At 49.6% G+C, this 26,523-nt stretch overlaps 1 protein-coding gene across 2 annotated transcripts; it reads left to right on the top strand.

Moving 5' to 3' along the window:
• The first annotated feature begins 562 nt into the window (after positions 1–562).
• LOC144121132 (retinol dehydrogenase 13-like) lies at positions 563–23,925 on the top strand. 2 transcript variants are annotated; one of them, XM_077654104.1, is made up of 6 exons: positions 563–896; positions 16,351–16,593; positions 17,157–17,442; positions 18,265–18,460; positions 19,525–19,743; positions 21,403–23,925. In XM_077654104.1, the coding sequence occupies exons 1-6, from the start codon at positions 743–745 to the stop codon at positions 21,412–21,414; spliced, it is 1,110 nt and encodes a 369-aa protein (XP_077510230.1). In that variant the 5' UTR covers positions 563–742; the 3' UTR covers positions 21,415–23,925. The 2 variants fall into 2 exon arrangements, with proteins under 2 accessions (XP_077510230.1, XP_077510229.1); XM_077654103.1 differs by lacking the exon at positions 21,403–23,925 and having other exon boundaries at positions 19,525–19,942.
• Positions 23,926–26,523: the final 2,598 nt, after the last annotated feature.

Here is a 26,523-nt window from a genome sequence, read left to right as displayed (position 1 = left end):
CGTCGATGAGTGCTTGGGCATCGGTTCTAATTTGACACACACCAACTTTGCTAATGTTTGTTGTTGGGAACGGTCGGCTCGGGGACGGAATTTGTAATTTTGGTCCCCCGCATGCGTCGTGTCAGTTATTCAAAGCGCGATGTAAGCTTGTCGTAAGCATTGCCACGTTCTTCGGCTAGCGGCGCTTAAAGCGATTTGAGCTTGGCAGACGCGGGGCCATGAAACTCGCTAAAAGTGAGCTTAAAAACGCGACCGAAACATGGCGTCGGCGCGGCGCGATTCGAGTGTGTGGAACGCGCGTCTACGTGTGCGCTCGCTGAAGTTTTTTGCGTATACGTCTTTCCGTCTCTATATATACGCACAGGCAAGACGGAAAGAAGGGAAAGTAGGTCCTCCCTACGCCCGCTTTTGGGAGTGGGCGGCCCCGAATTACGTGCGCGGGGCCGCCAATCACTCCAGAGTTCCGCTTCTTGAAGGAGGCGCCGCCTAGCGGTCAGTAACGGCAAAGGCGCCGTCGAGGTTTTCCTCCGCAGCTTCCTTCTCGACGTCCTTCATCCGGAGCAGACGACTCGGTCTGCTTTTCTGCAGCAGACGACGCGGCCGAGCGTCGCGTGTGCCCGTGGTATCTGCGTTTATTCGTGCGCGGTCAAAGAGTGCTTCGCTTTATTTTTTTTATTTGAACGAAAGCATACTGTTCGTGGCGAGTTTGCGCGGCTAAACTCGCGCTTGGAACGGCCTCAAGATGATGGAAGGAACGCTTTCCGAGTATGCCTTCTACCTGCTCTTTCCGTGTTCCCTACTCGTGGGACTGCTCTGTTTGGCCAAGCACATCATCCGGAGGACTGAGTTTTTTCACAACGATGATTCCCTGGAAGGAAAGACCATTGTTGTTACAGGTAGGTTACGCTGAAGCTCCTCAACCTGCGATTTTTTTTTTCATTTAATTATGCCCGATCAGCCATAGTTAATTTTTAAATGCGGGTTTTTCATTTTTTGATCTGCTGGAAATAGGTCTGAAGGTCCGACCTAGCCTGCTGACGTGTACAGTCGCGGCTGTAAGACAGCACGCTTCGGCGATCAAACTCCTATCGCGCCTTACCTAGCACAACATTGGGGCGTATTTAATACACGTGCTAGCAAATGCCGCTGGTGCGCTCGCGTATAAACTAAATGAACTTTAATACTTTACGGAGCGTGTGAGAAAAGTTCGAACCCCAAGGCGTGCTTCGTATTATTTTGGTCGCACATCGCAAGCAAATGTAGTCGGAACGAGATAAAACTGTCCCCCATTCACGGACTATATATAATTTATTACAAAAATACATTCAGCTTTTATATCGACTTAATAGTGATATACCAGCTACTCAGTCTGAGAATTGGCAGTTTGAATTGCAAAGTACTGCCAGTGACGAACAACGATCGTTTCAGATGTCTTCGCTAAACGATCCAAAAACGACGATAGCACTCGCAGATTTGTTCGCATACTTCTGACAATGTAAAGTCGTATTACATGGTGCAAACGGATGAATGAGAACGGTGGCATTAGCCTGGACATATCTCCATGCAATTCTAATTACACGGGTGGAGGACCTTAACATAGGAAAAAAAAAATCTGCATACTTATTTTGTTGCTTGCCATTCAAGCTCGCCAAAGTCCGATTTTCATAGTGAAATGACAGTATTGTTCCTTCGTTAACGAAGAAAGCCTTCGGTACTATCTGACGGCATATTTAGTTTCCCCGGTCATTACCGGTCTGAGCGCAAAGTCAGCAGTTTTTGGTTAAAGTCAGTCTATCTTTTGTTAATTGCACGCGCTGATATCTACAGCCGTGCAATTCTTTTTTTTTTTCGCTGTAATTAACCGGTTCTTGACTAACCACCAGCTGAATTTGCAGTCTCACAACTTTCTTGGGAGAAGTGAAGATAATTTCGTTGTAGCCGTTATTTCGTTATAGCGGCGCCTTAGTCTTTGGCGACGAAAGTGTTTCGATAACGATTGCATTGTTAACTCTCCAGTTCTACTTCAGATTTGGCAACAAGTAGGACTTTATGTGACGTACGTGATCGATAGCAAAAAAATCCACTTCGAACAACAGAAAGCAGACCAGTTGGAAAATGGTAATGAAGTAACCACGCGCCCTACGCTACAGAAAGAACACGACGCATGAGCTCAGATTCGGCGCCAAGGGGAGGCGTGGTGAGGGGTGGCATCCGCCACATAAAAAAAATTCAGGGTCGCAATGAAATTGGTAGGCCACACTAAAGCAGCAGAAACAGTCTGCCCAAAATTTTATTCGTCCCGAACCCCCTGACGCTGCTGCTAGGTTGGGTACATCCTGGAAAACGCAAATCGACACCATCCCGGCCTTTGAAATCGACTGCCATGCCACGCAGACTCCTACACTGCTTTCGCGTCCTAACACAGACTTTTTACAGATCCTTGTACTCCCTGAGTCGGCACAATACCACTGTCGATTCCAGCAACTTGTGCGGTGTCGTGCAAAGCTGCTTCACACTGCACACATGTACAGTCAAGTCTGAATGAAACGCGAACACGCATACGCGGTACTTTTCTACTTTGCAGCGAGATATTCCTTTATAATCGATTTATGAATATGCACTTCCGTACACCCTTTGCAGAGAAACATGAATCAGGCTAGTCGCGTATACTACTGCAAAAGTCCCCCGTGTGCTGTGCGATGTCAGTGCACGTTAAAGGTCCCCAGGTGGTCGAAATTATTATGGAGCCCTCCACTACGGCACCTCTTTCTTCCTTTCACTCCCTCCTTTATCCCTTGCCTTACGGCACGGTTCAGGTGCCCAACGATATATGAGAGAGATACTGCTCTGTTTCCTTTCCCCAAAAACCAATTATTATTATACTACTGCTGAGCGTGCAGGTAGATTTTGTCTTGTACACAGGCGCAGTTCGCGTTTCATTCCGGCCTGACCGCACATGTCGGTGCTTCCGTAGCGTCACTTCGTAGCCGATAGGGTGGCATCTATCCAGCCGTGTTCATCTGCTCTGGATATTTTTGTTACGACCGTAACGCGTTCCATTTAATTCCGAGCCCTCTCGCAGTACGCACATGCCCGTTGTCGACACATCTAAAGCGATGGTGATGATGAGAGTGTTAATCACAGCGTTGAACGTGACTGTCCCGGCATCCGTGAAACGTCTGGCGCTGCGCGGCGTGTGTTATGGTGTCCACTTGGGCTGAGGGTAAGCGGCCGTGACCTGCTGCGGCTGCTTTTTGTTTTGTTTTTTGGGCGCTTCTGTTCCGTCTCATGCAAAGCCGTGGGTGTGCTCTTCGCGGAGCTGACGCCGTCGTCCGCAAGGGGGCCGCAGTCCTGGATAGCGCAGGGCAGCTCTCGAGTACGCGGTCGCATGTAAGGTGGCGGGGTGGGGGTCCTGACGGACACATTTAGCAGCAGCGCCTAGCCGGTTTGAGTTTCAGCTTCCTTGCGGTGGGCTGCGGAGGGGTTTCTATTTCGGGTCCGCGCTCGAGGTCTCCAAAGCAGCGTCCACGGCTCTGCCTACGGTACGAGCTTGCAGATATGGGGAGCCAGGGGAAAGAGCGCTAGTTATACAGATCGCGCAGGAGCTATAAGCACGGCCACCGCGTTTATATGGCGCTGCTGGAGTAGGAAAATCGGTCAGTCATTTATTATGTCCGGGGACAGGGTTACGGCGCAGCGTCGAGGAGAGTCCGGGGTCGCGTTTTGGTTCCGGGAATTTGGTTTCGTGAGTTTCGGCGGGTCTTGAAGCATGTTTGAAATGCAGGGCTATTCGCGACGCGCTGAGAAATGTTTACAGTGAAAACGAATTTTTTTTATTATTCGGGTGAACATATAAGGGACCCGTTTTCGTTCACCTTCAAAAACTGCGCGAAAAAAAAAGAAACGAGGACAAGAAAGAGGACACACACACAGCGCAGACTTCCAACTTTTGTTCGGAAGGGTAGAGGCAGTCTTTTTTTACATGTTCGACAACCTCCACTTAACAAAACAAGCTTATATTTATCAGCAGAGAAGGATCACAATTCATTGCGCAATATCATGCCAAGCCTTCTTGTCCTCGTTTTTTTTTTTCGCGCGGTTTTTGAAGATCGCACCAACTGTAGCCCGCCAGAAAACACCCCCACTCCTTTTTGCAGTGAGGAAGAACTCCACAAGAACCGATAATATGTAATACGCAGCACAGCTGCAGCACGCAATATACAATACAATTCACAACACAAAACTTCAGTAATGATAAAGACGATTAGCAAAATATAATAAAAGACGCAGTCTACTTTAAACAGTGAATGGTCAATCACAGTTATATGAAGGTAGTTCTCAAAAAATAAAAAAGGAAGGCACTCGCACAGTAGTCTTTTGTTGCTATTGTTCGAGCCTTATTGCTCAAGTGTTCAGCGAAACAATCACCAGTCACCTTCCCTTAAACGTGGCTTTATTTCGTGCGTGTACTGATGCGCACTCACAAAAAGGGTTGATGCGCGCCTGTCCACACGTGGCGTGCAGAAAAAGTTACTCCCTTAGATCGGCGTTCTGAGGGTGCTTCAAAGGCCTTGGAAGGGTGCATATGGTACTTGCGAAAGGGATATGAGTGAATAGAGGCATATGCACTCCAGAAATTCCGGTACAGGGAAAAACTTCCCAAAATTGCTTCGTCGACTCATAGTGCTCCCTGGAATTCTGAACTCTCGCGTGTGCAGCGCCGGCAAGTGCGAGTGCAAGCCTATAGCGCTATGTTCAGCTGGAGCGCGTGCCGAGGCGTCCGTGCTTCGCTGTCTTCTTTTCGCCCCCGACAGCCAGTAGAGGCAGCTTGACGTGAACACGCGGTCCTCAGTGTACGCTGTTTGTGGTTGCCGCACTGCTTAGATGAACTGCTGGTATACTATTACTGGAGGCGCGCGTTCACGTGCTGTGGTGCACCGGTAACTGTACGAGTGCCTCAACATTTTGTTCCTGCTACTTACGCTCTACGAAGTGCACTCTTTATACACTCTCAAATCTGGTTCAAGACGTCCGCAGCTCCTCTGGGAATTAGCTCATCACATTTTGGGACCAACACCCGTCTTTAACACTCACCATGGAGCTCGGGCGTGTACGCATTTTCATTCAACAACAAAGATTTCAAACAATGGCAAAAAGAAAGAAAAACGAACTAGAGTTTCTTACAGTTACTCCCTTAATTTCTCCCCAGCTAAGCACCTTAACCCTATCGACAATTCCGGAGTCAAGCATTACGCCTCTGCATGCGCCGTAATCGCTATTTTAAACGCATACGCGCTCGCGCCAGGCTTCAGACAGGGGTCCTTTAAAAAAAGCAGCGTTCGCGCGCGAGCGTTGCCAGTCGGTCCGCATAAACACGATCCCAGCGCTGCTCTCGGCTGTCGGCCCGTCTGGCCTGTCCGGAATGCGTGCGTAAATGAAAGCGGTCCCCCTTTCCCTCTCTCCGCTGCCCTTGCTGCGTCCGCTCAGCCTCCGTCATCCCACGCGCAGCAGCTCGACTGTGAGTGTGTGCGTACGGCCACCGCCCATCGGGGCGCACTCATTTCGTGGGCACGCGTGGGTTTACTCGCGGACGGGAGTGGCCCGAGCACGGAAGGTGACCTAGTCACGGTTTCACTCTTTACTCACGGACGGGAGTGGCCCGAGCACGGAAGGTGACCTAATCGCGGTTTCACTCCTTCGTTGGTTCAAGAGACTGGCTAGAGCGAAACCAGCAGTGACAGGCCCGTGGGAAAGGCACGTTTGTTGGTACTACGCGGCGAGGAGGTGTGTGGCCGAAGCTCGAGTGTGTGTTCAGTGCCCACGCGTTTGTACGGGTTGGGGCGCCCACTCAGTGCATGCTATGCGCAGCCAAAACAAGACGGTATATACAGGGTGTCCTGTAATCATTAGCCAATCACGAATAAATTATTTCTTCCTGAGCCGATCGCCCTGTCCCTGATACACAAGGACGCGCGGACTTCGCTTCGCAACTCTAGCCTCCTGTTAGGCTGCGCAGCTTCGCGCAGAGAACCTAGCAAAATAATTACTGCAGATTAAAACCCAGTGAGGCCTTATGCCTCGAAGCAACACTATAGACATGAACGGCATCGTACTGTACGGCTTGAGACTATTTCGCCCACGTGGGGATGTTCTTTATATTGCAAGGGCGCCCTTGCATTCTGTACACGGCAACACGTCGGTACTGCTTTGGGTTCCGAACCCCTGTCGTCGAGTTTACAGTAGGCGGCCTTGAATAACGTCACGGCGCAGCGACTGCATGCGAACCTGAATGGCGTTTGGCCTCGCCCGGCCTTAGGCAGCATTTAAACACTTTCTTATTTTGAGAACGAACGATTCTCGATCTTAGTGAAAGGAGTCAACAGTAGTAAGTCGGTGGTTTGTGCGAGCAAATTGTGTTAAATACTTACAGAGTAGTCACGCGTCTTCGGGTGGCACGGACGCACGTGCTGTGTTTATGGGCGTGCCCGGCTGGGCCGGGGGGAAGGGGGGGGGGGGGCACAAATTATGCATAGCTCCTAGAACGATGACTGGCCTTGCCATCTGATTCGTATGTACCAAGACGGCGATCGGTGATCGCAGCCAACGGCGTGAGGGCAGCGAATGTTAATGAACGTGGCTGCACAGGACTGCACGATTGTCTTGAGGCACGCATCGTGTGAGGTCAACTTTTTACTACCTTCTACCGGTGACCAGAAGCTCCGATTAGTGGCCATAGCTCGGAGTGGATGAAAAAGATGACGTCACGGGAGAACGGAGAAGGCAGGGTGCCGAAACCGGACTGGCCGCCATCTTGGTCCCGCTATAGCGCCTTCTTACAAACCCCTTTCCTTGATTTCCGAAAAAATGAAGGCAACATTCTGCCGTATTTTGGTAAACAATATGTCGTAACGCCACGAGTTCTATCACGATCGACATCAACGCTTTGAAGTGCGGCATAGCCTGTCGTCGCGACAGAGCCAGTTCTGTAATGACGACAGACAGAGTCTGTCGCTGCGACAGCCCTGTTCACAACAGGCGAAATTCCTGTAGTGTGATAGGACCAGCTAAATATAGTCTTTTCTCGGTTCTTCGCTGATACAGAAATATATTCGGTGATGAATTTAGCTCGGTTTTCTTCTATTTGCACCTCCTTCACCTCTCCGGAAGTCAGCGAAGACACCGTTGTGGTAACTGTTGTCTCTGTTAACAACAGCAATACCGTTATCGTAGCTCACTAGGATGAAGCGGGGTCAAAAAAGAACTAAGAACCACGTCACCCTCGCCAAACTTTTCGCAATACATTGGGCCATCCCCGCTAAAGTTCTGCTTCTTCCATGGCCCTCAACGGAGCTTCCGGACGTCACCCTTCTTTCCATTAGACGCGGCTGTTCTCGAAATTCCTCCGCATTTAAAAACAATAACGTTAAACCATGTCAGCTGTCGAGCGTGGTATACCGTAGAGAAAGTGTGCCGCGTCCAGCTATAGCATACGCATTGCGAAACATGCACAGTCGACCTCGTGCAGTATCGACCTTGCATACGCAGCCACTTCCGGATGCGCACTTCACTTCTTCGCACTCCCGCTTGTGAGGCCTTCGGCGGCGTCTCGAGAGAGAGCATAAATCACTCTTCCAGACACCGTTAAGCATCCCCGGCAGTGCACGCCCAGCCGACCACGCGTTGTTGCTGTAAATTTGGAGTGAATTGAAGTTGTCTAACATGGGCATAAATTAGGCCAGTTGGTAAATATAGTCCACGGTAGACACACACGTATAAAACTGAGGACAACAGACGAAATAATCAGGACCCAGACCTGCGAATGAAAGCTCCAGGAGAAGCCTGACAAACATGCTCACTGTTACAGTGCACTATCGTGTTGGGAACAGCGCTAACAACAGGACGGAGCGAGAACACAACACAGGCGCTGTGTTGTGCTCTTGCTCCGTCTTGTGATAGCGCTGTTGCTAACGTGATAGTAAACCAACAAGCCCAACTCTCCACCCTTCTACTGTGCACGAAGCAGACGAAAGTACAAAGTCATAACAAAACATAACAAAAACTAGAAAACGGACAAAAACTAAAACCAATATTCAACCCGCGAAATGCATGTCTACGCGGCTAAAGTCAGAAAGAGGAAAGAAAAAAAAAAGAGATGCGCAACATTTAATTTTGGAAACATGCCAAGTGATCACTCATACAAAGTAGCCGCGAGTCACACTTGAGCGAGACGCATTAAAGTGCAACCTGCATAAACACATAGAAAAGGAATAAACATTACGTATACAGGTGAGGGAAAATGAAAAAAAAAAGCTGAAAAATGCGTGAATTAAATTCGAGGACTGTCGGGCAAACAAGCAGCACTCAGCCTTTTCTTTGCCGCGTCCCCGCCTTTTGCCCTTGGGTGGAGTAACACTATCGACGAAGGTAATTCGCCTAAATTAGACACAGTGACTCCGCCCCAAAATTTTGCCCAACGCTTTGCAGTAAAAAGAGGACTTGTCGTTCCGGTGTGGTGCTATCCCTGCAGAGGAACTGCAGCGCCTCTTAACTATACGATAGTCTAGAAGAGAGTTCTCCCATCAAATACTTGGCTTTTTTTATATTTTCCATAATGGAGAGAACACTCTTTTCAAAGTCTACAGCTCATGTAGTGGTGAAGACGAGCAATTTCTCTCGATGAAATTTGAAGACTCCATTTAGTGCCAATCATTTTGTCTGCTAAGATTTCACCCGAGCTCACTCCAAAGGATGTCCATGGTCGAAACGAAACGCGTGTGGTATCACCCGCTTATGTCCAGCGCTCAAACCGTCGTTTCGTATAATAGTAGTGACTGCTGCGTTCATATATACTGGTAATCAAAGGCTAACGCGATAACGTTTCCAAAAAAAAAAAAGGAACGATACATCCTGTCACCCAGAGCAGGCAAGCAGCGGCACGTCAGGAAGGCGGATGAGGACGGGTAATAGAAAAAAAATAAACAAGACGATGGCTAGGGCTTGCAAGCAGGCAGTCTCTCAGCGGATAATGAAGGAAGAGATGCGAGGCAACGGGCGCAGAGCATGGCTACGAACTTTCCAGCCCCTGATAGATACTTTTCGTAATGATGATCATTACGTTGGAGCCGCTTCTGTATAGTGCTGGATGCATAGTGCTAGACAATAAGGAATATACGGAGTTTTCTTTCGTTTTCGTAGTTGTCCAAGTCACAGCACTTAATGACAGCAAGAAAGAGAAAGAAAATAGTTACAGTGTGCGAAGCAGTATATTTTGTAACGATAAGACAGTGAGTTAACGGCAGCATTTGTTTCTTGAGCGTACAGCTCCGAAGAAAAAGAGGAGTACGTAATTTCGAAGAAGGAATTGACCCTTGCTTTCCCGCGTGATTTTCATTTTAATTACCTGAATACAGGTGAATAGTCACCCGATTCTTGGCCGACCCCCCAGTGTGGGTATGTGCCATCTTTTGATAGGCTAACAGCAACAACAACGACCCTCGCATTTAGTTCCAATCCGGCAACGCTTCGCTGAATTGCTAATTCTAATGCACGCTCAAGTAATCGCCGCGGCGTTCGAGTCCTTGAAATTGTCTGGCGTACTATTAGTACTTGCTCACAACTTTGCTAGTGATTGCCCGAATCCCAGTCAAGAAACGCGAAACGAAGGAAAATGACACCCTTGGCCTCATACAGGCATTTATTATCAGCTGTATCGTATATGTAGCATCATACCTTTGCATCAAAAAGCCTGATGTAAAGCATCTCGACATCACATTCAGAATGGCCTGTAAAAGAGCTATCAACATCAACAGATCGACTGCTTTACTTAAGGGCCCGCAACACCACCGAAGAATTCATCGAGGCACACTTCACGAACCATGTTGGCCGAGTGGAAACCACACAGACAGAGAGAAGACCCTTCAGTAACCTCAATATTGAGTGCCCCCTCAGCCTTCTTACTAAACAAGCCATCCCAAGCGCCTGGAAAGAGTGCTTCAAGGCTACTCTCCTTCCAAGAAACATGCACCCGACATACCACCAGGCACGAAGACAAGCAAAGGCAAAGGGAATCTAGAAACAGTACGGGCATGCATGAAGGCATATTCAATGTCGATGCCGCGGGTCCCGAAGGCACGTGTACTAGCCACAGTGGCGGTTGTCCACAAAGGGCATGCCGGTCGATGGACTTACAGCAGTCAGCCACGACACAAACGCGGAAGAGGTGGCTATAGCTCTCGCGGCCACAGCCGCCTCGCAATACATACTCACAGGCTCAAAAATAGCACACTGAAACTTCATTAGGGTAGGATTGCCCCGCTTGCGCCCTTAATCCTCCAAACCAGACAAGCCCACGCTGACGTCAAACAGTTGATGAGGATGCCTGGCCACCAGGGTATAGAGGGAACGAGTTGACACACAACTCAGCCCCCGACAGATGTACTTCAGAATCGGACCAGTTCGATCTACTCACAACATACAACTAGATACTACAACACCTCAGATTAGAGCGGCATACATACCTCCACCTGTCAAAAACCTTAGCAAACACGAGGAGATTGACCTCCGTAGACTACAGACTGACATTCCTCAGTCCTTTTGTACTACACGGCATAAACCCTGATACCATAGAATCAAAATGCAGATTTTGCGGGAAGAAGGCAGACCTGTACCATATGGTATGGGCATGCCAAAAAAAAAAAAGCTAAGTCATTATTATTATAACTCGGCCAACGCGGGAGGAGTGGGAGGTGGCACTGTCTAGTTCGGAAGGAGGACATCAACGTCAGCTTATCGAACGAGCATGGTTAGCAACTTACGCTAATGGAGTCCCGGACTAAGGACACCACCCTCCTCTTCCCCACCCCTACCTGTACTACAATAAATATTTTCATCACCGTCTAGTGTAATATAATGTACCTTAATAAAGGTCATCAACGCTAGAAGAAGGCGCATATTTTCCGGCAGTGACAAGAACGGTGTTACTATACACATATATGGGATTAAAACAAGCTCTACTTATAGTATAACATTTTCTGTCTAAGGTCTGTCTACCTGGGTTGTACTCTCAACCGCTTGTGGGAGACATTGACCACCCGACGTGCCCGTCGCTGCCATCAAACCAACCTTGAGACCATATAAGTGTGTGTCTTAAAGGGAAACAGATGGAAGGAAGAATGTAAAGAAACAAAATGCAAGGTTAGCAAGTAGCGATGACTTGGAAGGTGCGCTGACAACTGCGTGACATCGACGACAAGCACGACTTTTTTCTAAAAAAGGAAACACGGAGAGAGATAGAGACAGGAGTCGCGACGGGTTATTCAGGGGCGGCCGGATACACCAGCCGGTCGAAGGCCCCTCGACAAAGTTGTTTACCTCTTCCCTCACCCCGTCAGAGGCCAATAATAGCCGCCAGATGACGGGCGCGTAGCGCTCCGCCAGCATCCAAGAGGGCGCTTGCATCCAGGGACACCGCCGACGGGATGACGCCCACCGCAAAGCAAGCGTGCATACAAACCACGCATACACCACGAGGCAGCACGGCGACGACCTTAGCCGCGTCAAAACGCTCGCTAACGGGTCTTCCCGGAGCAGTGGCAGCGCGGATTGTACAACTCCGGCCGTGTTTTGGACGCGCGCGCGCAGTTCTTCACGCGCTGTCGCCACTCTTGGTCGCTTGTTTTGAGTCCTGCTCCTTCCGCAGCCAGCGTCATCCGCGTGTGCATCCGTGCATACACACAGACGCACGCACTCAGGCAGTCGCACCCGCTAAAGAGGAACGGCAGCCTTGAGGTTCGCGCACCGCCTTTTTCGCCACCGCCTCGTAGCGTGTGCATGCAGAGCCACGCGCCGAGTCCTTTCTCCCCCTTGGCCACGTGCCACGCGCTGGAGACGCGGGCGCGTCGTGGAAGAAGAAGAGCATATCTCTTGGCGCCCTTCCGGACTGCATGTATAATCTGGGCGCTGGGGGATGGTTCGCCTATGCCTCTGTCCTCTGTTATTAAACGCTTCCTTTTTCTTGTTGCTGGAGCAGCGGGAATTCCTGGAAGGATTTTTTGGGAAGTTGAAGAGTGACCCTGCTGTTGCTTGGTCCTGTTGAAAAGATTGAGCGGCGCTGTCAGTGACAGACGCAGCCGTCTGCGGCGTTTTAAAGACCAAAACAGAGTCGCATCAGAGCCCTTCTCAGTGTGCCTGCCTATAGAACTAAGCTGTAACGTGGTTGTAGCTATACCTATATGAAAGCAATGCGTGCGGTGTAGGCGACACATAAGTATACACAGGGTTGACCTCTCCTCTGGCGTCGATATGCAGCGATGGCGCTTATGGGAATGAGAGATGTGAGGGCTGGAGGAGGGTTATGTAAATACCGCACAGATCCTTTAGACGAGCCCGAAAGCCATCAGCATATTTCAAGTATATGACGAAAACGTTGTTTAAAACGCTACTTCGAATCATTTTGTTGCGATGCTAAATCACCTTCATTTCTCTCATCGCCATCGCCAGCAGCATGTATAGCGGACGCCATCCCCTAATGAAAGCGCAGCTCAGCGTATTGAAGTAAACCTTTTCCCTGAAGCCGACTCCTTAACCCTCTCCTTTGTACACCTTTCCCTCTATCCCTTCTTTTGCAATGGCATCAAAATTTCCATGTGAGACTCGCGCAAGGGTCAGGTATCTTCGCGTATACAGACAGCCGCTTGTCTAACGGCTGAGGTGCGGCAGTTTGCAGTTCCCAACCTTTTGCGGTGCCGGCCTCGCCGGGTAGTGCTGGTGACAAAGGCACCAAACAGGTAGACGGAAATACCGAGCGGCTGCCAGTCCTTCGAGGAGGAAGCGGCAAAGACGTCTTCTATGCCTCCATACCACGGTGCACAGCCAACGGCGGGGGGCGGTTAGGGCAATTAGAGCGCCGTCGGGCGCAGTGCGCGCGCCCCAATGCAGGTGCCAAGCCGTGGGAATGCAAGAGGAAACCAAGAAGAAAGGATTCCCTCGTGGGGGGAGATGGAAGTCGGGGAGGGCGAAAACACAAGGCCACTCAGCCGCGGTGCTCGCGAAGAAAAGCGGCGTGCCTTGCGCAAAGCTGGCGATTCATCACCACTTGGTCGCGGCCCACGGTTCTTGCTGTCTTGCGGCGAGCCAGGCCGGGTGGGTGCTTTTTTAGTCCGACAAGCAGGATACCTGACCTCTCGGCGCGGTGTATACTGCAGCCCAGAGGCAGGGATCATTTGGGCGACGTGGTTGAGTCACGGCAGCACGGAATCTGTTGTGCCTCGTTCTTGCGCCCATGAAAGACAATGCTTTCCTTCGTAGTTTGTCACCACAAGTATAGCTCGCGGTTCACGCCGCACTAGTTAAGGCGGTCCCGCCGATTAGACTACTCTCTCCCGAATCAATGACCGACGTCGAGTTATGCTGCGGACACAAGAACAGACTGCCAAAATTTCATAGGAATAAGGTGGCCGCAGCTAGTGCAGGGCAGGGTTAATTTAAGGTCAGCGGAGGGGGCCTTTTCCTGCAGTGGTCGTTGTTAAGCTGATGATGATGATTTCAGAAACATAAAAGCATATACAGAGAGAGCCGTATTGGGGAGGTTGCCTGGAGCTTCTGGCGAATTATGACTATATGTGGCTATGTCCTAAAATAAGGCTTAGTGGCGTTCCCTAACCAATGAATGTGATTCAGGAGTGTGTGGAGTTTCCAAATAGAATGCGTTCCAATGAGAACCTGCTATCTGTGGTATTGTGTCAAGTGTCTCAGGCTCTCTGATGCCCCGGACTGGGCGGTTCAGTTGGAGCGACGAGGGAGGCGAACAGTGCAGCGATCAATCACTTCGAGAAACCAAAGGGCTAAACGGGTGCGGACACACGGAAGGCAACAGGACAGATAGTTACTCACAACTATCGTTTTTATTCACAGGGAGGCCTCAATATATACACACATGTAAGATGCCAAAAACAAAACCAAATCCACACATGTGTCGGCAGTGCGATAGCATTAGAAGCTGTTGATGTTTTTACCGGAAGTGTCGTCACTTCCGGTGAAAACGTGGCCACCGATCACGTGACCACATGTACCACGTCCTTATTGGCCAACACATTAAACATGGTGCGACTCCACTCTGGTCACAGGCTGACCATGTGATCGCGGATATTGTCATTGAGTTTGGGCTATGGCTAAAGTTCCATCCAGACGGAACAACAAGTGCTGCTTGAGTTCTGATCCACGTCATGGACCAGAACAAAAATAGCTCTCAGTTGCGTGTACACAGAACAATGACCACACTTAAGTTCCTTAATAACAGAGCCGGAAATGACAAAAAAAACTGCTAAGCAGCAAATATTTTTGTTTTGTGGTGGTATGCACTGGTACAGGTGCCCACAAAAGCTTTCGGAACATGGAAATGACAAAAACAGCTCACTTGCTTGGCAGTCTGAGCATGCAGCCGCGGAATGACGGCTGCGGTTTGCATTGCCCCGAACGACCTCGCCAGCGAGGGAATAGATTTTTCATGTTTTTTTTTGTTGTTCAAGAAATTTTTTCTGGGCACCTACGTCCGGACGGAATTTTAAGAGCAGATATATTGTTCTGTCAAGCTAGAACGCTAGGCATCCTGAAAAAAACAACAACTGTTTTTGGAGTTATGTGCAGAAAAAACAGCAAATGCCACGAGTTCTGTGACAGCGAACCGAACCTAACTGCTATAGATGCAAAGGGTATCAAATCAAACCACGCGGCAATATACTAACGTACATGCTGTGAGGTTAGTTCCCATATATGCCGAAGGTCATTCTTTATTTTACATTTGTAGATTCCTGGGAGTCCTCATACCCCTCCTGGCGCTGTGGTGCAGTGATTAAGCGATGAAATATATACTGCCCTACAATGTCAGGTGCTCCCAGCGGTAGGCCTTGTGCGGCCCAGGTTGCTCCCGGGCGACCAATCATTAATGAAACTGCCACCTGCCATGGTGGGCAAGTTGTAATGGCGCCGCAAGGTCACGTCACATAGATGGCCCACATGCCTCCTATGTTGCTCTCTGGGGACCGCCTGCCAGAGCAGTGCCCATGATTTTTCGCTCACAAAGCCGACACCGACAACGCTGACACCGTATTTTCCGGTGAGCGGGGCCTTTTACACTATTGCGTTAAAACCTGATGGAACATTTGATGCCAGTGAGCATTGTTATATAAAATACTCATAGAATACTGTGACCAACGGTTGGTCCAAAAAGAAATGAGGGTTGTGGTATGAACGGAACTCCAGCAGCAGTCACATTGTTCCGTCTGGACGGAATGGTAGACACTCCTTTGAGTTTTACAAAATACGGCTGGGATATTTTATTTCCATAATTTTTCAAGGTGTGTCACCACAGTTTTTGATACCATAGACGGCACCACAGATTGCAGAAACTTGGACTACACCAGTCACACTTTCATTGACCAGCGTGTGAGCGCGGCGTTGCTCTGTCTGATTGGTCATAGGCTGATCGCGTGATTGGTTGTAACTTCATTCACTTTCTTGCACAACATACATTACGACACGCGTCACAAACTTGTACTGTGCAACGCAGATGGCGTACTCTCAATGGCCGGAGCGTAAACACGGCAACGCCTATTCTGATTGGTCAGGCACTGAGCTTCTGTTACAGCAGACATCAGCAGCGATGACACAGACCTGTATTACAGGAAAATAGATGGCACACTCCTAATGATTAGCATCTTTATTAGACCGACCACGGACCTGCGTAGAACCGAGTCATTGATTGGGGTGGTTCACTGAGCCCTTGGCTATGACAACTACCAAAGGGGTTAAGGACCAGGGCGACGGTCGCAATGGCAAATAATACGAAGATAACTATGGCGATGTGCAGTCCATCAAGCACTCAGAGTGCGGTATTCAGCCGTAGTTCTCCTCCTTGACGATAACCAGGATGCCCCACGCTTTTATTTTTTACTCCCTGCACAGCAGAGGAGCTCGCAATAGGCGCAGAACGCTCTCGACTTTTGCTATTCGCCAACCTCACCCTGCTGTCCTATCCGCATGTCTTGGACGAACAGGACTAGCTCAATGCATTACGACATCATCGCCTGCCACCTTCCCCAAGCAGCACAGAGCATCGGCCCAATGTTAAATTTGTATCGGAAAAGATCGGTTCTACAAAGGACCACCATTTGCAATTTATTCACAATGTTGGGCCGATGACCTGTGCTGCTACGGTCGCTCTCTCTCTCTCTCTCTTTCTCCTTTTGTCTTGAACAGTGTGTGGTGTAGCAGGCCAGAAACACGTTACGTACCGCCGGCCGACCTCTCATTCACCCTTCCCGACATTAAACCTTTTGTCTTTCGGGCGCACAGGTGGCTCCAACGGCCTGGGTCGCACACTGTGTCTTGAGCTGGCGCGGCGAGGCGCCCGCGTGGTGATCGCGTGTCGCACCCGGCTGCGGCGCGACTCGACCGCCTTCTTCCTGCGCGAGAAGACCGGCTCGTTCAACGTGCGCGTCATGTACATGGACCTGACCAACCTCGAGTCCATCCGCGAGTTCGCCAAGGAGCTCATCGCCTCCGAAGAGCGCCTCGACTGCATCGTCAACAACGCCGGTGAGCGCAAATGGGCTAACTTGATCTTCTGTTTGGCTCGCCTTCTCACGCCGACAGTGAGGCGAGTGTGTGGCTTCAGATATGTCGCGGTGGCCTAAGTGTATGCTAACTTGAATACCGTCGCCCTCCGTAAGGATGATAGCCGCCAATGGCGCGCATCACGAAACTCGTGACTGGAGGAATTGCTCACAACTGTTTCAGAATTAAGTAACTGACGAAGCGACGTTTTCTTCGGAGCATACTATTCTATGGAGGATCCTTGCTTCCAGGTGAAGCTCCCTTGCGCTGTGTTATTCATTCGTTTTAGGTAAATGACAACGCGATCCCGCTTTGTCCACCTTAATTAACGATATCGTTACCTATCTTTACAACTTTCATGAGGAAACGATACCCTAAAGAAACCGATTTTGTTCTTTCCGACAGCTGTATACTTTCGCTCAAATGCAGCAAAAAGACTATTCCCAAGAAGTTCGAGCTTTATGAGCATGCCCGAATAAAAAAAAGGAGTTCCACTTAATGTCCCAAGCGATTGTTTATATAACGGAATGGATCGACGCTCGCAGCGATCCTGAGTGGCCGAGACTACACGGCGGACGGCATCGACCTTATGATGGGCGTCAACTACGTGGGCCACTTCTTCCTCACCACGCTGCTGATCGACAAGCTCCGCTCCACGCCCGGTGGCATCGCGCGCGTCATCAACGTGGTATGCGGCGGCTTCCGCAACGGCCACATGGCCGACCTCGAGGACATGGAGGACAAACGCGTGCGCACGAATTACGACCACCGCAGCGTCTACCGCAGCTCCAAGCTGGGCCTCTACCTCTTCAACAAGGAACTCGCCCGGAGGTATACCCCCTTGCTTGCTGCTAGCTATATTACGCACCTTTGGAGGCCATCATCAGTGTAGTGCGCATAAGTCCAAGACTAGCGCTCCCGCTGCATGTACTGTCCGTGAGCATCAAGTAAAATACGCGTGCGTACAGTCTTTTCAATGAATTCCTAGGACACTATTTGGGTATGCTTCTGATCCAGACTCGCATAGCGTCCCTAGCACTCTAATGAGGCGAGGTTAACTTTTCTGAAAGGTTAGAAAAGCTAGCGGTGCTGCCAGGCATCCACTAGATGGCTCAATAGCAAAGCCAGTGTCCTTCGAACTTCTGAAATTGTCGGTAAAGAGTAGCGTGATGACTTGCAGGTGTGCTTTTCCAGCAAAGTTAAAACCAGGAGGAACCTGCACCTTCCTGGAAGGGACTCTGAGCGCTTATGTGATGCCGTGTGAGAGGTGTGCGAAACAAATTCGACTGTTCGAAACAAACTCGTTAACATGTATGTATAAGCACGCTTAACATCCACCGAGAATGTAGCCTACGTGTAGTCCGCGGTACACGTTTTGGTCACATCAGAATTGATCGGGTCATCCTGGCATGATTGTTTCACCCTTGCTTTTTTATGATCTTAGTCCATACGACTGTATCCTTTGTTTCAACCCCATCTCGCCGTTGCAAGCAGGCGTTGTGCCCCTTCTGGTGGTACTTCCCTGTCTGTTCCTCTTCTATTTCCTCGAGCATGTCTCCGCATTTTGCAACCAAATAAACAGCGTGCACGAGCTGTTCCCTATTCGATCGCTCTACAACAGGGCCTGCGTCCGCGCGTCCTTCTTGCGCGCAGGTACCGTCCCTTCGATGTGGCCGCCTTCTGCGTAGACCCGGGCCTGATAGCCAGCAGCCTGTACAAGAACCTGCCCGGATTCCAGGGTCGCTTCATGCACACCTTCGCACGCATCATGTTCCGCACCACCGAGGAGGCCGTCCAGTCGGTCGTCTACGCCATCATGGCCCGCAAGATCGAGTCAGACTCAGGAAAGGTAGGCGCTCGATCGGCGTCGTTTCTGGCTGTCCTGTGTACAACCATCTGCACTCTCTCATATGAGGGCTGAGAAATTCAGGCATTTTAGAGAGAGAAAAAAAAAGAATAAAATGAACAAATCAAGTTGCATCCAGTTCTCAGGAACCAGCCTTTTTGTGCAATGTTTCTTGAGGTATTGAAGTCCATGAGTCATCGTTCGACTGGTCATATGACGTCATGGCAAAGTGATTGTTAAAATAGATACGTGAGCTATAATGTTTATGAAAGCATAGTCGAAAGTAAAAAGTGTGGCAGTGATGTCTTAGCATTGTGATGCTGAAATGTGAAAAGGTCATAAGTTCTAAAGCTCTTGAAGGCCACCTCGAAGCTAGAAGTATGACAGCAGTCTTCTTCGTAAGTGGGCGATGAAGTGTAGCTCACAATTTTACTGACGGTGACTGGCGGTGAATCGTATATTTGTGCCTGTTGGTAACGTGTAATCTGCACATGGTCCATGCTGTTCTGGAAGCTCAGTGTGGAAGACTCTGAAAGCGCTCACGCGAGATTTTATAGTTATGCTGACGCAGGTGCCTGTGCAGCGACCATTCGGCACGCATACAGACACGGCATTGGCAAGGTGGAAACGCAAAAATACTTCAGTCGTGCACTGTTTGTTTGTCCGCTGTATTCTTACGTACTAACTGACTTCTGCAGTGTGTCTCTATGGCGGCAGTCGTGGCGCTAATGCATGGTGGGTGGCAGGGTACAGCCTCCAAGCATGTCAATGTTTGTTTCCATCAATTCTACAGTTAAGTAGTTCCTACAGTGCGCAAGACCAAACGTCTATAGGCTTCGCATTTGTGTGTCCGGTAGTGCGATGCTTTTAGGAGTTTTCGGCATGAGTTCCCAGCTCGTGTGATAATTAATTGGTGTGTGTCTGACGTGGTCCTTACTCGTCACAGCGCAAGACAAGGCACACATACAGAGCGTTGACGACCAGCGTTACGCCTGTGTCTTGTCTCACGCTGCCAACACCGTGGCCAAGCTTTATCTAACGCTAGCTCGATGTCGCGCGCTCCGCAGGTGATCAAGGACCTGCGCGCCTACGACGCCCGCAGCTCGGAGTGGACCGAAGAGGCGACCCGCAGCCTCTGGGAGCGCACCGAGGAGCTGATCCGCTCCAAGGGCATCCCCTTCTCGCTGCAAGAGGAGGCTGAGGAGGAAGACCTGGGCGGAGGCGTCGTGGCCGCAAAGATCAACCTGGAGGCGTTCGCCCAGCGGATGCAGCAGGGCGTCCAGCAGGTGCGCAACGAGGAGGAAGAGGAAGAGGAGGAGGAGGAAGAAGAGGAAGAGGCCTAGGGGAAAACCGCGAGGGCCTTCCTTGGTGCAGTGGCAGGGCTCGCTACAGCGCTCTCCGGAGCGTACACACGGCATTGGTTTATTTATTCCAGAACAATGTGAAAAGCGATATGGGCGAGACACGTGGCGGTAATGTGATGACACTATGGCACGTGGCGTCAGGCACGTGGCTACGACCCCGGCATGTGCGGCACAGCCACCTGTCCAGGACTGCTGCAGAGCGTGTCCTGTGGCACCGGTTGCGGAAGTTCGCCCTCGGCTTGTGCACTTCCGTATTCAGTGGCCATACCGATACGCGGACTATTCGGCAATCTGCACCACGTGGCGAGAGACTGGGCGCGAACACAGGCGCAGGCTTGCAGCTATCCATGTTTCCGCGCTATGCCCTGCGACATGGCACTAAATCATGGCCAGCATTTCGCGCTGCCTATGGCAGACAGAGGTACAAGGGTCTCGAGACCCGGGATACTTCATCGACTAACTGGCACGGCGCTTTGAAACAGACGGCTGTGGTTCCCTTACATTAGCGGGGTGTCAGGAAACGCGCAGCAATGTCGGGTTCGGGTATAGCATCGGTAGGGAATCATCTATGGCTGCTGATGCACAGCCCCGCAAAAGATGTTTGACCTGCCAAAATAAGGGAGCTTGGTTATACGTGGTGTGGCCATAGACGCACGTCTTCCACCTAGAGATGATGCGCCTCTGAGGTATACGCGCGTCGTCCGGCCTCACATGTCCGTATTCTTGGACGCTCGGGAGGTGAATATAATCACAAGAAAACTAATCAACAGAACTGCGCTTTGACTGCCATAACAAATTTCCAAGTTTAACGCATGAGTGGTACATTATAATAGGCTTATTCATAGATTGCAAGTTACAAAACATTATATATAGTTGAATTCCAGGAATCTGGTAGTGACAGCAATTACCTGAGGCCACAGCTATTGTCTGCAGTGGTGCCTGTGGAACGCAAGCGGATGACCGCGCTGTAGCGAGCCCTTTCAATGACGGGAAGAGCACATAGGCTTTCTAAATACATGCCAGAAGACCACAACGCATGAATTTACCCTAAAAACGAATGTGTGTTTGAGGTGACCATTTCCAGAGTGTTCGTATCTGATATCGCCCCTATGAAGCGGCAAAGTCTTTCTGTAAGATCAGCAGCAACAACAACAACAAAAAAGATAAAAAGCCAGCAGCGTAGATGGTGCCTGGCCGTGAAGTCCGCATCCAAGACAGGACATATCATTACCTGGAAGAACAGGGACTCGTTGACGCAAACGGGAGGGGGTATATAGTCTTAGATATGTATGCGGTTCCTCATGATCGCGGAACCAACAGCATGCATCACGCTTAACACGAACACAAATTTAACGCCAACGATGATCCATCGCTGTATACGTGAACTACTCGAGCTCACTTGATACATCTGCAACAGTTGTTGCTTGAAAAACTGAAATCCAAACAAGAGTGTTCGATTTAAGTGTGACGCAAGCGTTACTCGCTCAGCAGCCGAGTGCAGTTGAACTAGTTGAGTGCAGTTGAACTTTGGCGCCGTGGCGACTCATCATTGGAAGCAGCAACGACTTCCGTTTTTTCCAGGTCGACGCCTGACCTGGGCGCTGGAGTTCACGACGAAGACGCTGACTCACGCGCACAAGCGTCCTTCTTTGTTATCTCATTTTTTTTCTTCCTCCCCTAATGTGTACAGAACTCTGTGACTCTGTGTCTGTGCTGTCCGTATCTTTGTACTTTTCCACCCTTTATCATTTTTGGCGAGTGCCGTAAAGCCGATTGCTGCGCCCCCTTTCGCTTGCTGCGGAAACTAAGGGCTCGCGATATTTCACCGGAAAAAAAGAGTCCGCGGCGACGCACCGTCCGTTTAAAGAATTATAAGAAACCGTGTCGCCCGTGGTGGGTAGTCTGTTCCAAAACTTTTACAACGGTTGATGCATGTCCATCTTGACAGACGACGAGGGGTGCATGTGACGGGTTGAACGCGTTACGGGGAGCATTAGGGCTACATGGGCCATACAGTTTCATACAGAGAACACTAGAGGGAAGTATGGCGCTGCAGGCACCACCAATATGGCAATTCACCCACGAGCAGTACACGTGACAGGTCCATAGATCTCAATAAAGATGGTTTCGAACATCTCCGCTCCTTTATTGCTCTAATTTGCCTGTGTTGAATATATAACGCCAAATTAATCACTAATTTATCCTTTGCGCTCCATATTTTCGTCACTTTGTTACCTAAAGAATGAAAGAGGACATCGCGCATGAATAAAACCAAGCAGCAGTTCCTAAGGCTTCGTCGCACTGCTGAAATATTGCTTAAGCATAGTGACATACTCAAGTTAGCAGTACGGTACCATTCAGGGGAAGTAGCAACACAGTGTAGTAAGAAACAAACAAGAAACCAGAAGAACGTCCCAGGCTACCTCTGTTACGATCCATGGACATCCCATCATTCCTTTGGTACCAGAACGACTGCAGCGCCAAATTGGCCTCTAGCGTTCTTATTATGAAGTGCTATATAGCTCTGCCAGTGGTACAGATGGCTTGCACATGACGTCGCTGGCGCCATGATGAAGAACCACGCGTATGTACCTCATGCTGTACGCCGGTGCAGGTGGCGATAAGCGGATTATAAAAACGCCTTGGCTTCCGCCATACCCTCGGTTCGCCAACATGGAGGCCTCTGTGACGTCAGTGCAAGTCAACTTTTCGTCACGCTACGTTAACTTATCCCAGCGCGACTCTAGTCAGAAGGACCACGACGGTGATCTGGAAGCCCAACTGGTCCCCTGTCAAGGTTAGCAAATGCAAATGATCGGCGCGACACAACGTTTGGATGGCCAAGCAGTGGTCCGGTGAGTCTCGCGCACAGTTCGGCTCCTAGCAGCAGCCTTATTCGCGGCGAAGTGGGGCGTAGCAGTCGCGACTGCTCTCTGAGCAGAATGTGTTGAACAGAGCTGCTTCATGAGGGAATGTGCGCGTGCACATTGAGAAGTATCAGTTCGTAGAAGACTACTCAAGAAACCACCGCACTACCGGCAGACACATTCGCCTGCCTGCAAAGCATGGTGAATCTTCCAACCCCTATTAAATACCGGATACGTTCTTGAATCCCTTTTCTCAGTCTTATGTACTTTTTTTTGCTTTCTGGCTGTGGCACTCAAGCATTGTCTCTACGTACGGGCCGATACAAAAATTTCACTGCTCTAATATATAGCGTTACTCCTTGATGATTGGTAACCACCTGACGTACTCTAGGGGCAACTGTAGTGAAACATACGAACGCATTCAATTTGTCTGAAATTTCGAAATAACGAGATCAGCCTGTAGTGGTGCCGTAAACGCTGGGGATGTGTTCCATTGGAGGTACAAGCGAGGATTCAGGGCACAACAGACGGAAGACGTGGACATCCTGTCCACATCGTCCACCTGTTGCTGGTTTCGTTGGTTCGGGGATTCAGCGGGAGCTACTACCAGATTTGCGAAAATCCCTCCGTAGATGTAACACTTCCCGATGCCATTGACTGTGCTGAAAGTTTGTTGTTATTGTGCCTACAGCCCAGCATATACCGCAAGGTCTAACGTAAAAACCCCAACCCCACACTTCACAAACACTGCAGAATGGTGCCATGTTTGTAGATACGCATCCAGAAACAGCGTTTTATCCAAGTGTGCCCGTGAGAGGAGTGTAATTGTCGACATATTTTGTTAGTTTGTTTCCACTATTTCACAATAGTATATATTCCTTGTTTGTTCTTTATCGTTTGTTTTTCTCATCAGTGAGTGATAAGTTCTGCTTGTGTCCATACAATTGTGTAGAAATATTATTGGCGATTCGCGGCTAAGCTGCCATTAAAAAACACACATCCGTGGTGCCAGCTATATGGGCATAAATGCCCAGAAGAACCAAAGATAACCATAATAAACTTCAAAAATAACGCATCGGCGTTGATGTTATGAATTATTGTTCTGATTAGGCTAGAGCAGCACATGTATCGTACTTGTTAAGCTTTTTGCTTTTTTTTGTCGAATAATCAATATCCGCATTGAATGGAACACGTCCTACAAGTCTCAATAAAAGTATGCAAACTCTTGATGCCTGAATGCGGATATTCTGGTCTGTGAGTAGTCGTTCAATATACAGTGGTGACCACACTTACAGTGAACACTTGATCAGCATCTAAGCGGTGACTGCAGCTTTAGAATTTTAACCCTGCTAACTGGCCTGCATTTCCTTTCCCCAAAAAACCAATTATATTATATATCTTAGCCTTTGCGACTATTGAACTCCGCTTGGAAATGTGCTGTCCGCAATCCGTCAAAACAATTGCGAAGGTCGCTGGCAGTTGTGCATGCATGCTTATACACTGGCGGCGATCGGTTTGTGTTTACATTGGCTACACAGGCATTTCGTCGGTGATGAAAGCGCATGAAAGGCAATATGTTTGACGCGCGTTGCTTTATACCTCAGGTAGCTGCATTAAAGTACAGTGGTATGCACTACGCACACCACCGAAAAATTGCGTATTTAATTATACAGAAAAATCGAACTCACGCTAGAGTAATTATGTGCAGGAGGCGTAAGACGCAATTCCATGTAGTTAGTGGGAGTTCTTGTGCCGGCAACTGTTTTTTATTCCAAGCGCTTGCTCGTGGGAGGAGGCTTTTGAGGCATTCATTAATTTACAATTTTAATAATTAATCATTGCTTTTTGGGGAAAGGAAATGGCGCAGTATCTGTCACATATATATATCGGCGGACACCTGAACCGCGCCGTAAGGGAAGGGATAAAGGAGTGAGTGAAAGAAGAAAGGAAGAGAGAGGTGCCGTAGTGGAGGGCTCCGGAATAATTTCGACCACCTGGGGATCTTTAACGTGCACTGACATCGCACAACACACGGGCGCCTTGGCGTTTTTCCTCCTTAAAAACGCAGCCGCCGCGGACGGGTTCGAACCCGGGAACTCCGGATCAGTAGCCGAGCGCCCTGACCACTGAGCCACTGCGACGGGGACGAGAATTTCGAACCCTCTTTGAACATTTGAACACATCCAAGCATCAAAAAGCTGATTTCATTTCCTGTTGTGATTGGTCAGCGGAGTGATACAGCACCCTGCGGACAGTGGGGCCCACTGTTGCCGACGGCTGTTTTAGAGCGAAAATCTGTTCCAGGGAGCTCACCCATGGCGGCAGTTCGGAGCGAAAGAGAGGGGACGAAAGTGTCAGTAACCTACACCCGGCCGACACTGGCTTTCACCATAAATTATACCCCTGTCACACGGGCACTTGTAAAGCCTTAGAAATTAAGGTCCTTTGCCCCAAAGGCGCGTGACGCGCATCTAAACGGCAAAGCGTCGAGACCTTTGCGATAAAGGTCCGCAGCAATAAAGGCGGCCGTCAGCGGCCTTAAAGTTGCTTAAAGGAGCAACCCAGACGGCAGCGCCATCTAGCGAGCTCAAAGAATAAAAAATTGACGCAATTTGTAGTTTTGAAACCGTAAAAAATATCTAATTTATCTTATTCAATGGTTAATTTTGCGTTACAGTGCACTTAACCGTAGAGGAGGCTATGACTAAAGACATCCACGCTGCTAAGAAAGGACTTGAACGCTTTTCAGCAGCCGCATCGACACACACGTGCTTGCGCATCTCACTTTGCTGTTTTTTCTTCGTTTGCTCTTTGTTGTGTGCCTGTTTTGAGTTTGCTTGTGTGCACAAAGACACAAGCAACAAAGCACGCTTCTCGAACACAACGAGGAGCCGAACGGAAAAGTGCGCCTACCGTGGTCGGACCGAGAACGATGAAAAAAAAAATACTTTGTTTCAAAATATCCGTTTCTCACCGTCAGAACGCTCGTTTATTATCGTGTATAGCTACTTTTTCCAACATAAACGAATGCACTCTTAGCTGAAGTGCTACCGTCTGCTTTAATTTCATAATGTTACTAGCGCCGCTTCACACACAGCGGTGACTTTTGGCATTCACGGAGGCCGCGTTCTAGCTCCTTTGGATTTGCCGTGTAGCAGCGTCGCTGCTCCTTTTCGGTTTTCCTCCTTTAGTGCAATAAGACAACTTTACGGCAAAGGCCGAGAAGAAGTCCCGTGTGACAGGGGTAGACGCATTCCAGGCCGGCGCTTCGCCGCATCCGCGTTTCAGGCGTGCCACCCCCCCCCCCCCCTCTCGCATGTTTTCACGGCTTCTTTTCAGAGCACTCCCCCTCCTTTCCTCCCCTGCCCAGCTAGTTTGGACAACTCTGCGCCAGATCTGCGACTGCGGCCGTCATCCGTCGGTGTAGAAAAGACTTGATCGTCGCTTAATCCTAACGCACTGAATTTAGCGGGGGCCACTGTCATTCGTCGCTCCCCTTCGAATTCCTTCTGTGCAAAGAAGGCAGCGTGTCCCGGCTGGCTCTTGAAAGCCGCGGCCGTTATGCAGGCGTAGCTGCAGCGGTAGCGGGAACGCTACCGCAGGAATAGCTTTTCGCTTAATTGTTCGCGTTAAGAAACAAGTTAGCCGATTTCATTTCGGAAGCTGGCTTGATAGCTAATAATAATAATAATTGGCTTTGGGGGAAAGGAAATGGCGCTGTATCTGTCTCATATATCGGCGGACACCTGAACCGCACCGTAAGGGAAGGGATAAAGGAGGGAGTGAAAGAAGAAAGCAAGAAAGAGGTGCCGTAGTGGAGGGCTCCGGAATAATT

The sequence above is a fragment of the Amblyomma americanum genome, chromosome 2 (assembly GCF_052857255.1).
Source record: "Amblyomma americanum isolate KBUSLIRL-KWMA chromosome 2, ASM5285725v1, whole genome shotgun sequence".
Classification (NCBI taxonomy): domain Eukaryota; kingdom Metazoa; phylum Arthropoda; class Arachnida; order Ixodida; family Ixodidae; genus Amblyomma; species Amblyomma americanum.
Note: the sequence above shows the minus strand (reverse complement) of the source record. Positions and strands in the feature narration are given on the sequence as shown.